The 24472-nt window shown below is 41.4% G+C and overlaps 1 protein-coding gene across 2 annotated transcripts in view; it reads right to left on the bottom strand.

Annotated features, from left to right (window-relative positions):
• Positions 1-19033, bottom strand: part of LOC110957217 (chromatin remodeling regulator CECR2) — a 45056-nt gene extending 26023 nt beyond the window's left edge. For both annotated transcript variants that reach the window (XM_022203121.2, XM_051952396.1), the window contains exon 1: positions 18762-19033. In XM_022203121.2, the coding sequence (XP_022058813.2) occupies positions 18762-18881 (120 nt within the window). In that variant the 5' untranslated portion in view covers positions 18882-19033. The remainder of the gene's footprint in view (positions 1-18761) is intronic.
• Positions 19034-24472: the final 5439 nt, after the last annotated feature.

Below are 24472 nucleotides of genomic sequence, written 5' to 3' on the forward strand. Positions count from 1 at the left end.
AAAATAATGCAGCAGTGTCAAACTCATCTTAGTTTAGGTTTCACATGCAGCTCAGTTTGGACCAGTAAAATCACAGCATAATAACCGATAAATAATTCCACTTTCTTCCTTTGCTTTAGTGCAAAAAAGTGCAGTCTGAAAATGTTCACATCTTTTTATAAAACATTATGAACAACCTGAAGTTTCTTCAGAAAAATACAGTCAATTTCAACAACATTCATCCTCAGTTTATCATTTCCTCATTACAATTTCCAGATCACAGAGTGTCTACAAAGGAACACAACATTTAGTCACCTGGAACTGAACCATGGAGGATTTTACTTTATGACCAAAATGACAAAAAAAGACCAAAAAACAAGACAAAAAATATTACAAAAATGAGACACAAAATTACAAAAATGAGATAAAACGACAAAAATGAGACGCCAAACAACAAAAACATGAGATAAACGACAAAAGTCTGACAAGAAAAGACAAAAAACACCAAAAACAAGATAAAATATTACAAAAATGAGACATAAAATGACAAAAGAACAATCTGGTATTTTATTTTATGATCAAAGCAACTTTTCATGGTCTAGAAATTATTTTAAATTTATAGTTTTACTAATTTACAATCTGCAGTTAATGTCTTCTCTGTAATTTTTACACTTTGAGGGCCGGATTGGACCCTCTGGAGGACCACTTTTGGACCACGGGCCTCATGTTGGACACCCCTGGTCTAATATTAGTAAGAGTGCTTTTAGGGACACTGGTTATATGCAACATTTTCTCAAATCAAGAAAAACTGCAGGACATAAATGCCTAAATTATCAAGCCTAGACAAGGGTGAGACTTTTAACAACAAAGAGACTGACTAAAGGCTTAAACGTTGCTCAAGCTAGCACATGAGTCACAGCCTCGTCCCATGTACGCATGTTCTCCAGCTGGCCTAGACGTGAGCTCTGAACATTAAAAGGACAGAAAAATACCGCGTGGATCCCTGCCTACGAGTGCATGTGCATAGGATGCAGGCTGGAGATCCTGTGTCACGCTCCCATCCACTTCCAGGTCCCCTGTCAGGCCGCCTGTGGGCCAGAGTGAGCCCATCCATCAGACACAAACTGCACTTTGATCACACTCAGAAAAAGCTGGGGGCCACGGCCGGGGAAAGGGTGAACAGTCGAGTACAGCGCAGCGGAGAGGACGGCTCTCTGCAGCCCCTGGATTAACACCACCCTTCTCCAACTTTGAAGTGCCACACGGCATCTCGGATGGCAAAGGGAATTAATGTGAGTACGTGCCCTTTCTTCAGCCATCCCTCAGTAGCCCGGTGCTAAGAAACGCTCAGCGTGATGGAGGCCTGCAGCTGCAAATGTCCTGTGGAAACCTTTCCCCTCAATAAAAACACACACGGGAAAAGCAGCGGCAATACTACGTGGGCACAACTCACAACCTTTGTCAACAACGGACAAAAACACACGTTTACCGACGTCGAGCAGAATAAACACGGTGCAGTACTTCGGCTGCTTCACATTAATGATTAATGATGAGACTCAATGATAAGAGAGCTGGATAAGTGATAAGCTATAGAGTAAATCACACAGCTAAAACGTCAGATTTATCACTGAGCTACCGCTGCGAACAAAACAGGCTATTCGTTTCACACACTGGGACAAAGATTGGAGGGTGAGTCAGGGCTTAGTCAAAAGGTGTGTCATCACTTCAGTCCCTCAGTAGGCCCGGCTCGCAATCAGCAATTCACCCTGAAGGTATTCGCCACTTCTCTCACCAGACTCCCCTGCTGTTTCTCTCACTGGCTTAACCTCTTATTCCTCTCTTCCACACCATTTTCCTCCCCCTGCCCTGCTGCCCAGTGTCTGTGAGGGCCTCTGAGGCATTCTATTATTCCCCTGACAACACCCTTGCTCCACTCTCCACCCCACTCTTTCCTTTTCTTCGTCTTCCTTATCTCTGCTCTCTCTCCACACGTCACTGTAGCCGAGGACTGCAGGTTTCTTAAAGCGAGGCTGAATAAAACTGGGAGGGAATGTTCCCGCGATATGTGTTGGTAAGATGTGAAAAAAATATACCAGAATCAAGGCTGGACACATCCACTAAAAACAACAGAAGCTGAATTGTTTGTCACCGTTTCATCTGTCCATTCACTGAATAAAGCAGCTAACGGTGTGAGAAGTAGCGCCTGTGGTGACAACGAGGCTTCCCACTTGTCCTTTTCTCCCTCTCAAAAGGCCGTGTCACACCTAACATGCCTTCAATAAGACCAACAAAACTAAATTCCTACATTTTTAACTTTTCAAACCTATGTGATCATTCACAAACACGCCGCTAATACCACTGAGCTGCTGCTGTTGTTCATCCATGAACCTGTGAGTATGTACTTAGTTCGGTCCATCTGCAACGTCCGTCTTTATCTAGTGTCCCTTTCCACACATGAAGCCTGTCAGCAAACTGCCGTTAGAAATCCAGAACAGTATGCATCTATAAAAAGCACCTTTTATTCCCGTATGAGATAGCTCACAGTGCAATGAAACAATGCGATGTCACGAGTGCATAAATAAGGAGGAACACAATCTTTATTTGCTCCTTTTTGACACACCAGCTAACATCATGCTGTTGTGTCTTCTAAAAAGGAACGACATGAAGAAGAAAACAGCGTCCTGCAAAAGCATGGCAGCTTGACATATTTATAATAAGTAGCAATTTATCTTTTACTTCACTGCAAACAATTTAAAGCTGCTCTTATTCAACTACCAAGCTCCCCACAATTCAGTTTCTCCATTAATAAAGCCAGATAAGGGTAGCTCAACTAGTCTCATAAACAGGGCTCCCAATGCAGTGGTCATGGTCTGAGTCCAACCCACGGCCTTTTGCTGCATGTCATTCCTCCACGTTTCATGTCTCTCTCTTCACTGTTGTGCTTCACTGTCCGTTTCACACTAATGTTCGTGAGATGCATAAAAAATTGTCTTGGCTAATGGTGCATGTGAATATAAAGCTAAAAGTTAGTCTTCTAGTGTTTGCACACAAAGCTCTGACCGACGGAGAGCCCAGTTTTTTGAAGGAAAAGTTGAGATTCAGGGGTTTTTGTCACAGCTACATGACTCGCCAAGTGACATCAAGAGATCTGGATGTCCCTGGGTTCAGGACAAACTGCAGGAAAAGAACTTTGGGAGATGCCAGCGTGTCATCATTTGTTATGGTCACGTGGTACAAGACCGCTGCTGGTTGGCAAGAACCGGCAGTAACATAACAGCTTGCTACGAGAACGGTATCTGGTTTGAAACAAATACGTAAAATTATCGCTTTTCATGAATGAAATTGCACATGTATTTACCACAATGGTAATATCATGTGTAGTTGTTGGTTGTACGAAGCGTTTTGAGAAGGGATCAGGCTTGAAATTTCACCGAATACTGATTTCAGGAGAGAGAAGATGGCGGTGGCTTCAGCCATCAACAGGAAAAATTGGACCCCAGTAAGCAGCAGAGATCGTGTTTGTGGCTCCCACTTTTCTTCAGGTAAACTATTCAACAGTGTAGCATGTTTAGTATGTCCAACTTTGAGCTTATTTACCAAAAGATATTGATTTAGTGTCGCATCCTTCGTGTGAAGCGATCTCTACACTTTCGGTTTGGTTCAGTGTTGTCATGTGTTACCGATTGTTTTTTAGGCGATGAAAGTATACTAAAGTCGAATGAAGTATATTCAATAACATCTCCTTAAGCCAGCAGCCTCATATTTGTAACCATATTTGTTTCTGTATGCGTCTAGCGATCGTTTTTTAGAATTGTCCTATTTTCGATCACCAGTTCTGTGGGTCTGTTACTGTTACATAGAAGCCATACTGCAGACAAAAAATACAGCAACTTCTTAACGTTTCTTTGACATCTTGTTGAAGATTGTCCGGCCACAATCAAGGATCGTCAACCCACCCAGTCTTCAAATTGTAGGGATCTGGCAAGGTCTTACTGTTTCTCTGATAGCTTACTCACGTATCTTTGTCGGGCCTCAGGTGATAAGGATTGAGCATAATCGGACAATTTCACGGAAGGATATTTCCCATTGTTATCATCAGCCATTGTTCCTCTGGTTCCTCTTGCCAACCAGCGTGGTAATCACGCGACTTCGTGATGTCACCGTTTGTAAACACTGGCGTCTCCCATTGCCTATAGAGGAGCAAAGGCCTGGAACTCACTTCCTTTGAACATCAGAGACATTATTTAACAAATTACTGTATAAAAGGAAGATTACGCAACTTCTTTTCCAGCAATAACTGTTAGATGATGTGTTTTATAGCATACTCTGTTAGATTTGTTTTATTTTTTGTTTTTAATAGGATATTATTGTAATGTATTATGTATCTTTTAATGTTTGGAAAATTTAGATTTTTATGTGGAAGACTAGCAAACACTTGTGGGAGCTAATGGGGATCCTAATAAACAATGAACAATCCTATTTAATAAAGGCTACAAAATAACTAAAAAAGTAAAAGCCAAATATAATGTTGATGAAAAGACTCATCTTGGCCATTATGTCGGAGTTCCGTTCCTACAGATTGACGGAAGTTGATTTCCGTCGCAAGTCAGAATTCTAGCAAAAATGTAAACAAAGCCGTTCCGTGCATCACAATATTGATCAGTTCTTCATAAAAGTCAAGAACGCCAATGACTTTCATGCATGTATGAATCATTTTACAAGAAGATAACAGAATATCTTGCACTGTTTCTACAACTTGATCTAATAATGCCGATGTTCGTCGGTGTGCCGTCCTGTCTCGAGCGTTTTCTGGCTGCACAGCTCTCTACTCTGTAAATACCACAGAAGCAGTGTCATAATTAACTTCATGTTTGGACTTACTGGTTAAGTTAAAAAGATTTATTTACATGTTTTATGTTGTTTAATTGTGTTTTTGTTGCAGTTTTAGCTGTTTGTAATGTGTATCAAGAGCTGCAGTAAAGAAGTCAAGTTTGCTACGACTCGCTTCATTTTGAAAGCAGGAGTTTAACTGGTTGGACAGCTGCAGCTTTAATGTTGCGGTGAAGACAGCGCACATAGAGAAGGCTTTCCTTTTCTTCCAAGCATCAGAAGAGTCTGACTTATGCCGCAATGAAGGGCAAAAAGTTAGTGAATGTAGCACAATCCAAGGTGGAGTACAACCAGAGAATGGAAACAAAGCCGTCTTATAGCGTCACGTGACGACGTATTCATCCGCCCCACTCACCAACTAGTTCCATGTAACCGGTTCAGATGTAACATCGAGGACGTCGTAAACTGAGGACCTCCTGTACTTTGACATGTGCTGCATCTGCCTCAAGCTAGCCTAGCCGCGTTAGACAACCCACGGCAACGAATTTAATTCTCTGCCAGGGTGGGTCTAGTTACCCTCCATAAGGCTCGAGGCTGGATGCTCCTAAAACTGGCCGGACCAATCACCATGAAGTGTAGAGTCAGAAGGCGGGCGTAACGAAGTGACGACAGAGGCGTGACGATTCTGACAGAAACAACCGGCGCACAATAAACAGTTATCTTTGACTCGGCTTTGGCCATAGCCCTTAAAGATCTGAAGCTAAAATTCAACTTGAAAGATAAACAAAGGACGGCACTGAAGTGTTTCATTGAGAAGAAAGACGTATTTGGACTTATGCCAACGGGATATGGCAAATCCTTAATATACCAGTTGGCGCCGCTGGTTGGGAAGCTAATGGGACTTAGCCACAATCCGCCGGCGCTCTAGGAACTACGTCAGCCTATCCGTTGCACTGACGGGGTGTATACCTACCCAACTGCTGCAGAGTGATTTGAAAGACAACCTTTTAGCCCGCCTCCCTACCTGTCGAGCGTTCCTAGACCCTTGTGCCTTCAGAACTTGGGTCTAGCGTGGCTAGGCTAGCCTCAAGCTACATCCGTTCTAATATTTTTTTGTTTAAAAAGTCTGATTTTAAAGGAAAATGATCACCATCCTGAGAGGCACTTTAGCCGATTCAAATCTAATTTCCATGCATACTAATACACGTAAAAATTCATATCACATGAATATTCATTTACAGAGGGCATTACAGGTGTCGACGTAAACATGAAGAACTTTGGTTGCATTGCTGTGAAAAATATCTGCAGAGAAAGAGCACTTATGAGTGCGAAAGACGAGAAATTTCCTTAAATGTGCAATAGCTGCTAACACACACAACGATGTAAAGAGTGTGTGCACCCTAATTGGTCGTCTATGTTGAAATATGAGTTTGTTTTCTTTTTGGGAAACACTTATCAGGGAACGACTGTAGTGACAAGAAGTGAGTCAGAAGTAAACTTTAGAAAAAGTTGCAAAAAATGAAAACAAAACCATGTAAATTTTTTGGTGTTTTCTGGAAATTAAGTCAACATAAGAAGCGGAAACAGCGACAAGTGCCAGTCAAACTATGATTGTGACTCTCCTCCGAGGCCACAGGGGTGGAAATAATTCAACGGAGCTGATGTTTAAATGTCACTTAACCAGCTCCCCATAGAGAGAGAGAAAAGATAATGACAGAGAAAAAGAAAGCACAGCAATGGAAAGAAAGAAAAGAGTTGAAAGTTGAACCTAATTTCTAATTAGTACTGGTTTATAGTAATTCTATATGATTATGTGGGAAAGCAATAAAATGTGTAATGATAGAGTGGAGTCATTTGGTAAAGGTGTGAGATTAACCAGCCTCAGCCGACCATCTTCAAAAACATAAACCTTCATTCTGGCCAACTCTGCTCCATGACGGGTCTGGATTGAAAGTGATGGTAAACGTTACGGGACACAAAGAAAGGAACCATCAAGGCTGAAACGAAGTGAAAAAAAAACTGCCAACAGCCTTCAGTGTAGAGCAGAGCATGTGCATTTCCAGATAAACGTGAAATGTGCTTTGCTCCGTAGACAGTAATGGGCTCATCGTGTGTCCCCATCCATATCTGCAGAGGGAGAAAAACTGAGATAAAACGTGTGTCTGGCCAAAAGAAGATGCGGGAGAAGGACGGAGAGAGGTTGTGATAAGATGTGCAGCAGCAGATTCTGTCGTGTTGGGGGGCCGTCCTCTCTGGCTCCCCTCACAGCAGACACTTTCCATGCCACTGCCGTTAACAGCTCCTCCGGGGTCTATATCACCAACAGTTGGAGGACGAGTGCGTGGCTCGCTGGAGGGGGAAGGGAGGCCTGTTTGTTGTGTAAAGGCTCCTCTCTCTTCCTCTCCTATGCTTCTTTCTTTATTTCTTCCTTCCCCACCCCCCTCCCACTTTCAGCTCACACATGGTTCCTCCAGGAGCCATCATCTGACAACACCCTCCACCCCCACACGTAACCACCTCCTGCCACATGACAAACACGCACACGCAGTCGTAACACCACAGGAAAACGCCCTCGCATCCTCAGGATGTACGCTTCATCTGATTTGAGGAAAGCATCGACATCTTTGAGCTGCTGCCAGACGCATCTGACTGATGCATCAAAACAAGGACTTGCCGGCTGGTTTGCCTGCGTAGTCACTCCCAGTTTGCAAATCGTCTGTTGGAGCCGCAGTGAAAAGTTGTGTCCTCCACACCTGCCTTCCCACCCCAGCAATCTGACACATTCAAATAATTAGAGCCTCCGGGCAATGCCACGATTTGTTCATGAAAATATGTGAACAGAAAGCACAACTACAGGTTGTTCTACATTAGCTGAACCACAATGTGGGCAACAGAGACTAAATATAGCTCTTACACTACACTACTGTGAGGTCAGTTTCAACTTTCAGCTGAGTTTTATTATGGTGCCAATGTCAGGGCCAGGTGGGACAGGTGGCCGGGCTGTAACGGAGGAGAGGCTGTGGGGGAGGTGATGGATGGACGTTGGACAGGTCCTTCCAGAGTCGAGCACTCTCCCCGACAGATGGAGACCCTTTGCCTTGGACTGCCTCGCTGTCTGTGTGGGTGAGGATCATTACAGGAGATGGGGGCCACCCAGTGCAGTCTCTCCGACTTCCACTGCCAGCTTTGAGGAAACCACATCATCGACTTCCTCGTATAAAACTGAGCTTCCTGCTTCAGCTGACATCCCAGTGGACTTATGTATATAAGACACACACACACACAAACCAGCTCCGAAAAACACCTAACCTGAGCCAGATGCATTTTTAAGGAGTTTAAACTAGTAGTGTCAGCGTGTCTGACGTCAAATGGTGACTGGCTGTAGATCTTGTTCTGTGTTTAAATGCCACATTTAACAGAGGATGTGAAATGACAGAGCGCTGGGTCTTGTTGGCCAGGGTTCTTTGAAGTCAGCCTGATGTGTCAAAGTCCTGACATTCTCAAACAACGTCCAAGGCCCTCCAGCCTTGTTCACGCCGACATTAGCCCCCGCATGAAAAAACCCAGCCCCCTAATTCATCTGAATGAGGCCACTTTGTAGACGCGACAGAGGTGTTAATGCGGAGGGCTCCAGCAGGAAAAAGCAGACTTTAGCTGGAACACAGAACAACATATGGTCAGATTAATTCAGATGCATCTTCTTAGGGAGCTACTACTACTACTACTTACCTGTCATTCATTACAATGATAGATAAAATTACTGCAGCTTTGATAACCTGTGCTTAAGAAAGTGATAAGCAGTCAGACTCCTGTATCTTTCACCACAACCGGCTTTTCTGGATTGCACGTCTTCACTGGTAATTGAAACAACATGCCCAAACCGACATAACCTGTTGCAATTTTCTACCCAGGACAGTTTGAGTGTCAACAAACCTCCAGCCTACAGTGTCAGGTGTTAAAGCAACAGGTGAGGAATAACAACACTCAGAATGTGTCTTCCAGATATCTAGATTTCAGCACGTGGCCTCCTATACTCCATGCTGTCAGACAAACACACCTCCTCTGCAAACCTTCCTGCTAACTTTTTTCCTCTAAAAAATTCAATTCAAACTGAGCAGAATTCCCAAATCTCCCTCCATCTTTTCTTCCTTTTTCCCCTAGCCTACTCTCTGCTTTCTACAGGAACCAACAGCAACACGTTCCAGAATAAATGTTTTTTTTAGCCATCTCCGTCTATGGTGTTGCATCACACACAGACAAAAACATTTGCCAAAACAACACGACAGAAGCTCTCTCTAGGCATGCTGAACATATTACATTTAGAATAGCTAAGCCCACTGGAGGAGACCTGGTTTGGTGAAGTTCTCCTCACACTTTTCATGTCTGCTTCACAACCAGCTGCAAAGACGCAGAGTGAGAATGCAAAACCGAAGGGATGCCGGCCCAGACTGGAGACAGAGAGAGGGAACCATGGGGAGCTGCAACAATGGAGCTGGCAGGAAAAAAAACAGTGTATATGCCCCTCTACCTCCCCCTCTGTGCACACACTCCCCATGTGAAACCATCTGATGCATGTACTACTGCTCTCACTTGTCAATCACAGCTGGGGGAGGAGCAGCAACCCCTTACAAAGCCCCCGTCACAGTGCATGCAAGAGGGGGTATTAAAAAAGACATGCAGAAAGGTTCTTGATCTCTGGGCGGCACTTGGAGAGTGTGAAAAAGTTTTGAAGGTATTATGAATGGCCTGAAGTGGAAGGGAAAGGTGTCAGAGGTTGTGTCTGAAGCTGTAAGAAGGGCTGAGCCGGGGATGTGTCGGTGGGTGGGACAGCGGGGGCAATAAAGGAAAAACAGTGTAGATGCAGGATGAGGACGGATCGTGGGTGATGTGTGGGTTCTGCAGTCTCTTCTCTGGAATTCTCAAAGGAGGTAAAGCCATCTAAGGTTAAAGATAAACCTGTGATAGTGACTATGCAAATATCATCACAAATGCTTTCCTTTTCTTGTTGAAAAATCACGGCAGAACATTTTGTTCATTTGTTTTTTCTGGTAATGTCCTGTCACACATCTCCTCCATACCCATCCTTGGCCCTCACATCAAAGCCTCCAGGCTGGCACCATAAATTAAGTGAATGCTATCTGCAGTTATAAGGCACATGAAGAGGGAATCAGGAGGCTGTGTGCTGGTGTGAAGTTGGGCCATGACAGAGCAACACTTAAGCCTTGATCCTATTCCCCCCTGTTAATCCATTTGCTTTCTAGACAACAGAAACAAGGACATGCTCACAGGCAGCCTGCTCTCACTTATTTACCAGATCTAATAGGACTAAATCTTCTTTTACAATCGCACTGGGGGTTTTTACAGAAAAAAAATAGGAGCCCCCCCTCCCCAGAAGGGCTGCTGCAGCGGCAACTAGCACCCAGTCAGAGCGAAGAGCCTCCACCCTCCAGGGGGAAGGGAAAGAAAGAACCACCATCTGGGGTTTAGTCATGGTGATGCCAGGGGCTGGGGCACAGTGACAGGGAGAGTACTGGGGCTCTAGAAGGGGACCAGTGATGGCAGAGGGGACGGGACTTGTGGAGACGCTCGTCCATCGACATATCACAACGGGAGCACTATGTAGATGGGAGTTTGGCAGGTAATGATAAGCAAGAGGATGGCTGTAATCATTCAGAGGTAGCAAAAAGAAATATAAAAGATTAAATATATTCAACGCACCCCCAAAGAGGTGTCTTAAATTAGTGTGGGTGATTAGACATCTAGTCAGGTGGAAACTGGGTGCTGGGAACATATGAAGCCACAAACTCTATTACTATGTTTGTGGTGTAAACGGCCCTACTCTGGTGAATCAGAACTAACAGGAAAGTGAGGGAGCTGCCAGTCGAGTGCATGATATGCACATCCACACAGTTTAAAGAGCAAATCTAATCGGGCAACATAAAACTCCTATGTGGGAGGACATCTTTACATAGCTGCAGCGTAAAAACAAGGTATGGCTGTGATTAAATCAATAAAACACACAAACAGGAATAAAGAGATACTTAAAAGTTTGATAACTGACATTTAAGACGGCTGGTATAGAGAGGAACATTTTGGCTCTCAATGTTAAACAGCAGAAGTGGAGACAGAGGCCAGTTTTCATGTTTGAAGTTTGAAGACTGAGTTGTGGTCTCTTAGAACTAGAACTTCAAAAGTGCTTTCTGAACACAAAGAAATATTTTTGTAGTAGTTCAAAACTGTCACACTGGAAGGTGATTAGAAAAGATTGTCACGACAATGACAATGACAATAACATGGATCATTTCTGGACAGGGAGACATCTAGCATAGAGTCACACAGAGGTAAAAAACAGAGTCTGAATGAAGAATATAACATTTAGCTTCTCTTTCATCTCTGCACAGCCGATCAAATGTTGGTTGGACTTTTCACTTACACATAAAAGTGCGTTCAGCAGGTGCAAAAAGAGAATGTCAAACAATACGCAATGGGGAAAACAACAGTTCAACTCTTTGCCCAAATCATGAGTATCGCAACAACCACACACAATAAGAGCTTCTGATTCCAACACAGGAGAGCACAACAACATAATTTTTACTCATCATTAACCAGGTCTTCGGCAGTGGGAACCATATAGACATAAAAAATAAATAATCCACTTAAGCACTAGGCCCAGCCAAAAACAACAACAAAAATAGAAAGCAAGAAAGATTATTTCACAAGAGACAGAAAAAGTAACATCTATCACGTAACAGAAACTGAAACTTGTCTTTATCATTGTTGGTAGCGGCTGCGTAAAAAACATCAACATGTAAATTTCTCAGGGCAGATGATTCATAATAAACACGAAGTGAAACACACAACTGAAAGTGTTGCCAAGTCTCAATGAACATCAAGCACCACCACATGTGATGTAAGTAGAGGTCCTATCGCTGCAGAACCAGTGGGTACCAGGAAGAACATCCCTGCCAAACGTGTCCTCTGTGACATGACTTCAGTCAGAACTAGATGCTATCACCCAGCTATTCCCAATTTACATTTCCCATTTTTAACCTGCTAATTCATGATCGTATCATCATTCAAAGCGGTTGACTTTTCTCAAATAAAACGGAGGAGAAATTTGTTGCTCTTTAAATAAAATTTAAGGTGCAACTTAGCCGTCCAGCCACACTCTAGGGTATGCCATCCTTTCTAGGGCACAGCATGTGTTTTCAGGCACCCATCATGATTTACCATGACTACTGTTTAACATGTTAGCATGCTAACAGTTTCAAACTCAAGGCAATGTACAGTTGAGGGTGATGGCAACGTCACGAGCTTGGCAGGTAAGTAAATATAAAAACGTTAATCTGGTTGTATCACAAGAGTCACTAGGTATTAATCCAATAGTTGCTCAGATATTTGAGGACTGATTTAAACCAACCAGCACTACTACCTAGAAAGCCACAGGGCCAGCACAGCTAAAAGACCATTCCAGTTTAAGCTCAGGGATTATTCGCAAACAGGATCAAATAGAGTTCTTCAGGTTCACAGTAAAGCAGCAAGTTTAGCCTGCCTCAATAGGTGCCTCTTACAAAAGCTCTCATTAGCTGAGTTCATCTTCTTATTTGACAGAAAAAATTCAGCCGCCAAAGATTTCAAGATTCGTGAGTTGTGTCGGCCCAGTGTTGTGCAATTTCTCTTTTCTATTATCAATCTGTCTGTCAGTGATAAGATTCTGTTTGAGCAGCTTTCACACAATCAGCTGCACTACAACAAAACACAAAAAGGCTCTAGAGTACAAACCACGTCAATCTCATCACTAGCTCAATAATGAACATCTCCGTTTCAGCTGGACGATGACAGGCAGCTGATGAAGATGCAGGGAATAAATGCATGACGATGAGCCAAACGGGCTACCAGCTGAGCACAAACGACCGAGAAGAAAACGGGAACAGAGATCCTTGGCATGAAGGGCTCGTCTGGCAATGAGGGCACACCAATGAGGATGGAGCAACAGAAGCCTGCAGTGTCTGTTGGCTGTGGGATTTCAGGCATCATTTCACAGATACATAGCCAAGAAACCAAGTAGAAGCTACAGAGACAAAAAGCCAGGCAAAGGGGATAGCCATGTTGACCCCGGGCCGCCTTCCTGCAGATCATACTGACGTCTTCTCCTTTCCTTTGCATCTCTGGGTCACTTTTCTCCACTTCCCTCCCACTCATTCTTTCGCTGCTCTCCAGCTCTCTCATCCACATGTATTCTCTGCTTTCCCAGCTTGCTGCCTGCAGCCCGAGGAAAGTGGAAACCAGTGACAGTGAAGTGTATCAGCCCAGGAACAATGTGAAGGGGCAGTTGTGTAAGGCTAGCCAAGAAGACCGGGGCTAGACTCCATTATCACTGACCAGCACCGTAGAAATGAAAGAGCTGCCACGACGGTACCACAGCAGCACTGTCCGACTGGATCACCGAGTCCGTCAGTATCTATGGTAGCAGTCTGACCCGCCTCAAACACTGTGGCATTCATTACCGAGTCATCCATTACTGGAAAAAGAAACAGGTGTTTCAAGAACGCTATTGAGCATGATGTACGGTCTGTGGACAAATACTGTCAGAAACCCAGATTCACACACATTTCATGCCATAATAGGTGAGGTGTCGAAGAAAGGCACTTTACTTCCTCTTACAACTCTAATTTCTCAACTATTTGTGACACTTTTCATGTGTGCAATCCAACACGATACCGTTGATGTCTCCCTGTAGGTATCCTCTGATTGGATCTAACCAACAACTGAAAAAAAGAGCAAAATGGAGAAGTGGCTGCAGACAGATCAAGAGAGGAGAAGCGTGCACGTACACAGCCTGAGAGGTGGAACTGAAACTTTGATGTGGTAAAAAACTTAATTTGATTCTCGTGTTTATCGGTGACATGTAGCTGTGACTGGCACCGTAGGCGTGTCATATAACAATGCACACATGGGGAAGAAACCTCCAAAAGCTTAAATGCACACTCTGCCTAATTACTTTTTTAATGTAATTAAGGAGGCAGTAAGACCTCAGACTACTCAGTCTTGAACTTTGCGACTAATCCTGTGGAGGCATGCATCCACACACCCTTCTGACTCATCTTCCAGAGCTGACCCCATAGGGCAAAACCAGAATAGATGTTTAACAGGGAAATCCACAGAAACTCTAACATGCAGAGCAACTTGAGGCCCTCAGATGCCACAACACTGACCCTAACTCCCAAAGCCAGGGGCGTTAAACATGCGGCCCGCGGGCCAAAACCGGCCCTCAAAGTGTGAAAATTCCAGAGAAGACATTAACTGTAGATTATTAATTTGGAAAACTATAAATTTAAAATAATTTCTAGACCATGACAAGTTGTTTTGATCATAAAGCAAAATACTAGATTGCTCATTATTCTTATGTCATTTTGTCTCATTTCTGTCGTTTTTTGGCATTCTTGTAATATTGTGTCTTTTTTTGTCTTTTATTGTCTGATTTTTGGCGTTTGTCTCATGTTTTTGCTGTTTTGTGTCTCATTTTTGTCATATTTTGTGTTGTTTTTGTTGCTTTATTGCTGTTTTTTCTTCGACTTGTCGTTTGTGTCATGTTTTCGTTGTTTTGTGTCTCATTTTTGTAAAATTTAGTTTTCTTCTTTTTCGTCTTTTGTCATACTGATCATGAAGCGAAATACTACATAATTCAGTTCCAGATGACTAAATGTTGTGTTTCTTTGCTAAAACTTTGTGATCTAGAAGTTATTATGTGGAAATAATAACCTCAGGATTAAAACTGTTGAAATTGAATTTATTTTTCTCAAGAAATTTCAGGTTGTTCATGATGTTTTGTACAAAGATAACTCCTTAAATGTGAACACTGTCAGAACATTTTTTTGCAAAAAAACAGAGAAAATTGGAATAATTTACAGGCTCTTATGCTGTGATTTGACTGGTCCGGTCTGCTTCAGATCAAACTGGGCTGAATGTGGAACCTGAAGTAAAATGAGTTTGACAAATCTGATCTAAACAAACAGCACAGCTAGGATGACAGAAGATGACAGTGGTCAATTTAAAATGCTCCATGAATAAAACAGATGTAATGTCAGAGTAAAGAAAGTAAAGAACAGAATCAAGTGAAATCACTCGACACCCTCCCACTCTGTCATGACCAACGACAGCCACTTCCTGCCCCCTAATCTGCCCCCTCTTTCACCCCCTGATTCTTAGGTAATTCAACCTACACATCCAGAGATAGAATTGCAACTGGATCATTACTTAACCAATCCTTCACTAGTGCAGCCAAAAGTCACTCTTAGAAGACAAATGAAAACTTCAAGTTGGCCTAATTTTTCAGAGGTCAAATCTAGATTGGCACTTACACTTACATAGCCTTAATTGGCTCTTGGATGTTTTTACCAACAGTAACAACACAAGTCAAGGCAAAAGCAGCACCCAAAACGCTTCGTACGTGAGAGTGCCCTGGCCAGCTTTTCTTGTTGCTGCTATGTGGCATAAAGAAAAACAAACACGTCTGCCTGACAGTTTCCTCTTATTTCTAAAACACAAAGTCCTCGGAAAGGAAAGAGGCTCGATCCAAATGTCCAGACTCCAGAAGTCTGTGTGAATATTTAAGTTTACAACATCAAAGTAGCAAGGAGGCGGGACAAAATCAACTGATTTCTTAATATCATTATGTCCAAAATGCAGAGAGAGGTTCACTGTTGGTATTTGCAGTGGAAGGGCAGACTATCTGATTAAAGCACTCAGCATTGGCTAATTTTATTTTTACCTTCCTCACCCTGGCACCTGATCCGAAGCCTGCTTTACATATCAAATAGTAAGGTGTAGACAAGCAGTGCTCTGTCCATTCTGCATACCTGTTGCTTGGATGAGAGGTGGCACACATTTCATAAAAAGCACATCATTTTCATCATATTCTGAAATATACAGTCTGAAAGATCACATTTTAAAGTGACATTCAGGTGTCATAACAGCTCTGTAGCAGTCAAACACAAGGGAGCACACGATTTAAGATGACCTAAAACTCGTAAATGTTATTCCATTTATGTGGCAGAACATTTTTAGATGTACAATAAAAAAATTAAATCCAGAAGAAGAATTCACACAACAAATTTCAACATCGTCCAGATTTACACCTATTTAAATTCAAAGTTTAAAAAACCCAACTACCTTAGTAGCCTCAACACCAGACAAAAGCTCCCTACTTTATTCAACACAGAAATACTCTAGGGATAAAAATAGCCAAAAGAGAACAAGAAAAACACTTCTTCTACACACTGAGGAGACGTTAACCACACATATCAAATACTGAAAACATACTACCTTCAACACTGACTTATCCAAAACTTTGTGATTCAAACCAAATCTAAAGTCTCAGTGTTGAGGATGATTTATTCTTTCACACAGATCTATGGCTGTGGCTCATTCGAAGGATTTCACTGACCAAAAGAATTGATTTCAACAAATACTCTGCAGGTTTTGGACACTCACATTGCATGTTCATCAAAATGTTATCACCTTTCAAGTCTATGATTACTTAGAAACCAGATCCAAACATGCAAAGCAAGCATTTTGTCAACATTTAGAATCATCCAGTGGACAAATAAAATGCGTGATGTGGATTCTGATACCACAAATATACAGCAATAAGAGAGGAACTCACAACCGGATGTTCTACTTCCATTAATACTAGTTTCATGTGAAATGTTGCTTAAGTAGAACATTTTTCCCTCTTTAAACACCTGTGCTTTCCACCGGCTTTCAATGAAAACAGTGGGCTACTATTATGAATCAGAATCAGCTTTATTGCCCAGTAGGTTCTCACAAAGGAGTAATCTGATGCAGTGTTTTGGTGCGTAAAATTAAACACTAACATGTGGAAAAGTAGGATTAGGATTTTAAAAAGCAGGTGTTGTAAGTCGGTGTTGCATGACAAAAAAAAAGGAGGAGCAAGCGCAGCAATCCATGGAATTATAAAAGTCATAAAAACTAATAAATATCTTTCAGTACATGATATGGTAGTAAAGGCTACTGCAGCTAATTATACTGAGAACCACAGGAGTTATGACCTTGAACACTCTTGTGTCTGATTAAGACGTCAAAGTATAAGACGAAAACATCAATCTCAATATTTCCTCTAGATCTAGATGAGGGCTGTAGCCTCACATGAGATCTGCTTAGTGATGCGGTTAAAAGGGAATATATCATTCACTCTGGATTACAGCAGCACGATCCCCGTATGAAAACAAAACGCTCAAACCATGTTCAGTTTTGAGTTTGAAATCACTTGAAATGCCTCGAAATGTGTAAATACTGTATATTGACATTTAAAACATTTAAGATTAGAAATTAGAAGTGTTTTTATAGTACTGTACAGCAACTTTTTCAAAGTATATACTAATCTTTAATGTTGATCTGGTCACTAACCTGCCTGTCTTGTCTTTTTGTTATTTATGTTACTGTCCGTAAGCTGCTGAATGCTTGAATGTCCCTCAGACTTAATAAAGTATCTATCAATCTATTTATAGTCTATTTATAGTATATCGATCAACAGTCTATCTATTGTCTGTTTATCTATTCATAGTCTACCTATCTATAGTCTATTAATCAATACTCTATCTGTAGTATATCTATCTCTCTCTAGTCTATTTACAGTCTATTGTCTATTTATACTCTATCGTCAGTTTATCTACCTATCAATCTATCTATAGTTTGCAGTAGCATTAAAAAAAGTAACAATCGAGAACCCACCAGGCCCATGCAACCAGATAAATCATTGTTTATTTCAACGTGATATGAATTTCATGCAAATCCAGCTCCACGCTCAGCAGAAAAGCAACAGCACAACATCCTGAACTTTCATGTAAACTAGGAGCAACGCGATCCCCCATCTGGCCGCACTTCGTTTAACAACAAAGCGATGGCTACGTGTTTCTCTGGGGAAGGGGGTGGGGATGAAGGCTGACTGATGGAGACTGTTGATGCGTGTTGTTGACCTCACCGGGTTCTTTTAAGTGCAATCATTCCTCGACAGATCAAACCTTCTCCATTAATCCCGGTCTAAACCTTGCATGGACGCCCGTTGGACTCTGTGAACTCTGAATGCATCTCAAAGCTCAAGGGGGGGTCGGATCGAGTGATAAAGTTGAATTATGTAATCGCACTGTAATAAATTTCGCATATTCAGTGACAGAACAGAGAGCGGGAGGCCGATTTTACCTGCTGTAGGGGAGTTAATATGGGAAACAAACGCTCAAGCCCTCGCCTCTTACAACAAAATGGGACTTGGGCGAGCAAACAATGCCTGAACAGCATCTGCGTCCCTATGGCTACCCCAGCCAGATGGCTTCCAAGACAATAAACTCACAGCTCACGCCATGAACTTAACTTTATCTAGCAGAAAACGACAGAAAACACTGCAGCACACTCCAATTCAAGCCAAGGTTTGACTTTAAGTTAAAAAATATTAATTTCCAGTCATGGAAATATAATTCATAAATCAAATATTCACGTTTTGCAGCACTTGGATGGTAATATGTGGTTTAAATCAGGTAGAATAAGGCAGATCATCGACATAAACATGAGCCCAAATGAAAACAAACGAAGGGGCACATGGTGGAAGAGGACCTCCATGTAAAGTCGCCCAGCATCCCTGGATATACAGAAACACCCGTGGATAAAACCCACTCCACGAACACTACATCCAGCTCGAGTCTCTTCGGACATTTCACAACTTTGAGGAACTAGCAATTAGAGCTAGCCTTTAGCTTTAGCTCGTTAGCTAACCGGATCGCCTTAGTAACGTTAACCTACCAGAAGTTCACTAAGCTGGTTAACCCAACAGCTAGCTCCACCGAAGGCGCTCGACACAAAAAGCTGACACAAACAACTTTTCATTTCCGTAATGAAACACAGCCGTGCCGTTGAAAGTGAGCCTAAAGTTGATTTACCTCTATTTCAAAGTCCGGGAGGTTGAACGCCGTCCTGAACAGCGAGCAGAAGTGGGCTATGGCGGGGACTTCCCACCAACACTGGATCTCTTCCACAGAAACTACACATCCCTGGGACATTTTCGGGCTGGTGTTTACGTCTCACATCAGAAAGTAGTTTCTTCAGCGACTTATGGTGCCTCTGTGACATTACAAACAGGAGAAAAGTTTTTGCGGCCGTCCTGTCGGTCCCGTTGCCATTGCAACCCGTGGAGCGCTTCAATCTGTTTCAATCAGAGCCGCACCGGAGCTGAACAGATGGGAAGGGCGATACCACCGTAGCGCGAACAGGGGAGGACGATTACTTAGTTTTATTTATTAACTTATATGCTAAGATAATTACAAACTAAAGTAACTATTGTGTGAATTCCCTGACATAATAATTGTACTTGTCGAACATCTTTGCAATTTGACCTGTCTGTTTGTTACAATAGTAAGAACGTAAAGTCAATAGTACCCCTCCGACTTGATAATGCAGCCGCCGTTTAAAGGGAATGATAACGAATGATATAAAAAAATACGAGAAAGTTGAACCAGGTGAGATGCAGTAACTTTTCCACTTTATAAAAACTTTTTTCTAAAAAGTAAATTCAGTGTTGAATTAGTGTGTGCATCGACAAGGCTTATTATCTTATTTACTGACATATTGTCTTGTATTGTTTTTGTAGTTTTTTGTCTCGTTTTTTGTCATTTGTGTCTCATTTTTGTTTTTGTGTCTAGTTTTAAGTCTCGTTTTTGTGATTTTGTTGCTCATTCTTGTCACTGTGTCTCATTTTTGTAATTATGTGTCTCATTTTTGTTACGATATATCTCATTTTTGTCATTGTGTTTTGTTTTTGTCATTTTGTGTCTCATTTTTGCCGTTTTTTGTCTAGTTTTTGTCATTATTTGTCTCACTTTTGTCATTATGAGTCTCATTTTTGTCAGTTTTTTGCCTTGTTTTTGTCATTATGTGTTTCGGTTTTGTCATTTTGTGTCAAATTTTGGTCGTTTTTGTCTAGTTTTTGTCATTTCTCGTCTCGTTTTTCCCATGATTTGTCTCATTTTTGTCATTTTCTGTCTCATTTTTGGCATTATGTGTCTCGTTTTTGTCTTTTTTGTCACGATTTTGTCATTTCGAGTCTTGTTTTTGTCATTTTGTGTCTTGTATTTGTCTTTTTTCAGTCGTTGCCTTATTATTATTATTATTATTATTATTATTATTATTATCAAATATTGTGAATAAATAAAACTGTGCTAAGTGAAAATACCACACTTTTATTTATTTACAACATTCAGCTGAGGTTCACTAAGTTCATCATTATCAGTACCTTATCAGGTGCATCTAGTAAACAAGGCTGCAGAGAAAGTTTGAATCTGGAGCGCCCCCAGTCGTTCTATCTGAATAGTGCACGCTCCGAGACTAATGTGTTACAGAGACAGTGAGGGTCTCAATTTTCAGAGGTAGACGCAGGTGCACGTTTTTTAAAATGTCATGTTTAATTTTTTAAATAAAATTTTCCTAGAACATAAAGTATGAGACTGTATTTGTTAAGTATTATCTAATAGTTGTGCAAAACGTGTAATGTTTGCCCTGAGGGTGGCACTAGAGGAAAGGTCATATATACTCACATATATTCCAAATAATAAATCACATTTTATATATTTGTACAGCTTTTCCACCCACTTCCCTCAGGCATAAAATATCACATTTTTCGCCAGTCCTGATGTGCACGCAAAGTTTGACGCGTTTTGGAGTATATTTATTCCGCCAAAGTGGAGTTTGAAAAGACGGGAAAACAGTGAAGAAGAGGAAAAAGAAACCCTAGGGTTTCAATAGAGTCCTTCGGCACCGTCGGTGCTCGGACCCTAATAAATAAATACGAATTTTAAAAATACCAGAAATTGTTTAATTCTTACTGCAAGCAACCATGACAAATTAGACGTTCTGAGATATTTTGCTGTAGACCCAAACAGACCCAAAGCACGGCCAGTTGCTACCGGAGCTAAAGAGTGAATAAACTGATTAAAATTTGCTGTCGGCTGGAGTGGAAACCTGCACGTTTGTAGCCTTTCAGGGTCTACGGTGGTCAGTCGTCACTGAGCTGTTAGTGTGATGACAGTTTACTCTCTGGGTCTCTAGGGCAGATTTATTTTACATAAAAGCTGTGAAGTTGCTGGGAGACAGAGCACTTCAGGGGCTCTTTAGTGGAATACTGATTAATTCGGAGAGGCTTAATGACGTAACTCAAACACAGAGTGTCATCATCAGGGAGTCAGGCAGAAACTTGGAGGCTTATTAATCTATATTTATAAGTTATCCCTGTAAAACCCACTGTTGCAGAAATACAACATCAGTTTTATTTTTTAGTCGCTTTATGTATAATTTTTTTCTCATATTTTCTATATTTGTTTTATATATATTTCTTTGTTGCTTTGTTTGTTGCTCATTTTCTTCTATATTTGGGTTTAAATATTATTATTTATATTTTTTAGTTTATATATATATATATACACATAAATACACTGTCATACAACGGAGCTGGTTGGACCCAAGCAGAGAGCCACGCTTGCACGACCAGAGGATGATTTAGAATGGTTTATTGTATGGGATGAATAATGGCCAGGATGGGGAAACCAGAGTGCATGAGCGGGGGGTTCCAGGCAGGAGAGGGGGGTTCCAGGCAGGAGTGGGGGTCCCAGGCAGGAGAGGGGGTCCCAGGCAGGAGAGGGGGTCCCAGGCAGGAGTGGGGTTCCCGGACAGCTGGCTGCGTGGCGGTAGGAGAAAAACAAAGTCAGAATAAGGCAGGAACTCAAACAGAAAATGTTAAAGGCTAGAGAGCGAACTGAACTGCATGGTTCTTGTTCAACAATCTGGCAGGGAGTGGAAGGATGAGCTGGTACTTATTGCAGAGGGGTGTAATCAGGTAGATGATTGTCAGCTGTCCGGGAGCCGTAGAGGTGGTTGATTGCCTGAGTGGAGTCAGCTGAGAAGCCAGACTCCACTCAGGCACCGAGCTGCAGAGGGAGAGACAAGGCAGAGGAGCGGATGGGAGACAGGCAGGACAGACAGGGCAGAGGAGAAGGGAGCTGTGACATACACAAAAAATATTTATATATAAGTTTTTGCTTGAGCCCATTTTTTCTGTACTGGGCTTACAGAGTTAATGTGACTGAAGACATTGTTGTGCCCTCAGGTTGGATGTAATGGTAAATCTCCTCCTTTTATCATCAGATTTGGAAATAAAAATGTACTTGATCGTATTATGAACGACAGTCGTGGTGATGGAACTTGTTGGATTATTAAGTCCTGAAGATAAGCTCCAGCTCCAAAGTAAATCATTGCTATAAACAGAGCAGTCTCACCCTTATTTGGAGTGTAAATGACTGTATGGAGCATGTAAAACACAGGAAACCACCTCATTTGCACTGCTGGCACTGTTAGAGGCTCCAGGACCTTTAGTGGGAGAGGAATCCTAACATTCTATAGAAAGTCTTTCTGTTTTATTTTGCAGCTGAGGCTCCAGAGAAGGACACCAGTGGTGAAATGTAAGTCAGTGCATGTTCTCATTCTTTCTAACAATGCATTTTGGATTAAATATTGTACGTTTTACTGTAGCTCTGGTAGTAACTGGTGATTTAAAGGGACCACAGATGTTTTTAGTTGCTCTGGCTCATGTGACCTCTTGTCAAGGTGGTTGGTTGTTCTGCCCTAACAGATAAAACAAAACCAACGGAAAAGTGAGGAACATGTCGATGCACAGAACTTCACAGTCCAGAGAAATGGTCTAATGTTCAACATGACTGAAAACATCTGCACCAGGATGCACCATTATGGATCAAATGACCAAACGCTGTCATAAGATGTTATAAAATGCTCTGCTTCAAACACCGACAACACTGAAAATGCTGCATATACCTCACAGAATCAATGTAAAAAAAACAACAGTAAATTAATGCGAAAAAACTTTCAGACAGTATAGTTTAATGTAAAACATTCAAAGAAATAAGATACAGTAGAAATTCACCCCTAAAACAATGAATAGGACTCTTGCACACTCTTTTGGTTACTAATAAAATATTTATTTCATTACAACATTCCTGTCTGTCTGACCTTTATCGGTTCGGTTCGAAACTTTGTAATCAGACAAATATTTCAGCAGTAAGACGAGCAATGTGCAGGAGTTCTTCTCAATGATTTCAAGTTGCACTTTTCTTAGTATATTAAATTTTTCTTCTGTTGTTTGGAGTATATTTAAGTCCTTTGTTTATCGACACACCACAACCTGGAGGACAGTGAATGACCTGATTATATACCTACTGTGTTTGATTCACACACAAATTAATATGGTATTAAAGTTCAAATTATTTAGTTATTGTGTAGTAATCAAATATCTGGACACTTGTACTTTGATGCTTTGGCAAAAGTCCTTTGAACTGAATCGAGTATTTCTAATGCAAATGTACAATTTTCTGATAATAAATCCGCATTTTCACAATTAGTACATTTTTAAACAGAACCATAACTTGGGGTATTTTGCACTGTGATGTTGCTTCATTTACTTCATCAGCGTGCTACTAATACCACACCAAGACAATCTAATTATCAGGGTTCTGATTTTAGCTACTACCTGAACCACTTACTCCATAGCTCTGATGAGACAGACGTTTTTCACAGCATGTTTACTTATCACTAGGGATGTCCGATATCGACTTTTTGCCGATAACCGACATGCCGATATTGTCCAGCTGTCGATTTCCGATTCCGATATCAACCGCTGCCGATATATGTGGGCTGTTTGACTAATTTTAGGTAACATCATATATCTCCTGTGGTGGAATTAACACATCATGCTTGATTTAATGTGATGCAATAAAGCCTTTCAGATGTAAACACTGTCTGAGCAAAGTAGGAAAAGCACTTCAACTTAAGTTATAAAAAAAATGCCATATTTACGCTTTTTTAAGAAATTGTCTCAAACAACAGTTCACACTCCCCCTCCCTCTATGAGTCCGGTAAATGCTGACGAAATCCAGGCATTATTTTATTGTTTTTCATGATCGATATTGAATTTTTCTGCCAATATCAGGCCGATATTATCAGACATCCCTACTTAGAACAATGAGGAAAGACCAGCTGTCAATAACAACAGCTCAGCTCCATAAAGTGTCCCAGTAAGACATGATGGTGAAGCAGGAAGCACAAAAGCTGATCATGAATACACCTGGACATGATCTACTATGACCAGGAAAAAGGTCGTTAAAAAGGTCCACTGTGACACAAAGGAGAGATCCATTAACCAAACAGCATCTGAGCAAACACACTCAAGCTGGTCTGGTTGTGGATTCTGTCTTTTATTAAACCTTACGCTGCTCCCACGTTTTAGCTTACATTGTTTTCCTACTTGGGATACTTATAAAAAAGAGGATCTACGTTAACCCTGGTGTCATCCTGTGGGTCAAACTGACCCGTTTTAAAGTTTGAAAATGTGGGAGAAAAAAACACATTTTCACAGAGGAAATTTCCACATTTTCAACATTTTTGGGGGGGAATTTTTGAACATTTTTTGGTGGAAAAAAAAATTTATGTAAAAAAAAAAAGGTTTGTTTAAGAAGATTCAGAAAAAAATCAACCAAAATCCAGTGAATGTCGCTGGATTTTGGTTGATTTTTATGTGAATGTTTTTAAAGAA

This window comes from Acanthochromis polyacanthus, chromosome 8 (assembly GCF_021347895.1).
Source record: "Acanthochromis polyacanthus isolate Apoly-LR-REF ecotype Palm Island chromosome 8, KAUST_Apoly_ChrSc, whole genome shotgun sequence".
NCBI lineage: Eukaryota > Metazoa > Chordata > Actinopteri > Pomacentridae > Acanthochromis > Acanthochromis polyacanthus.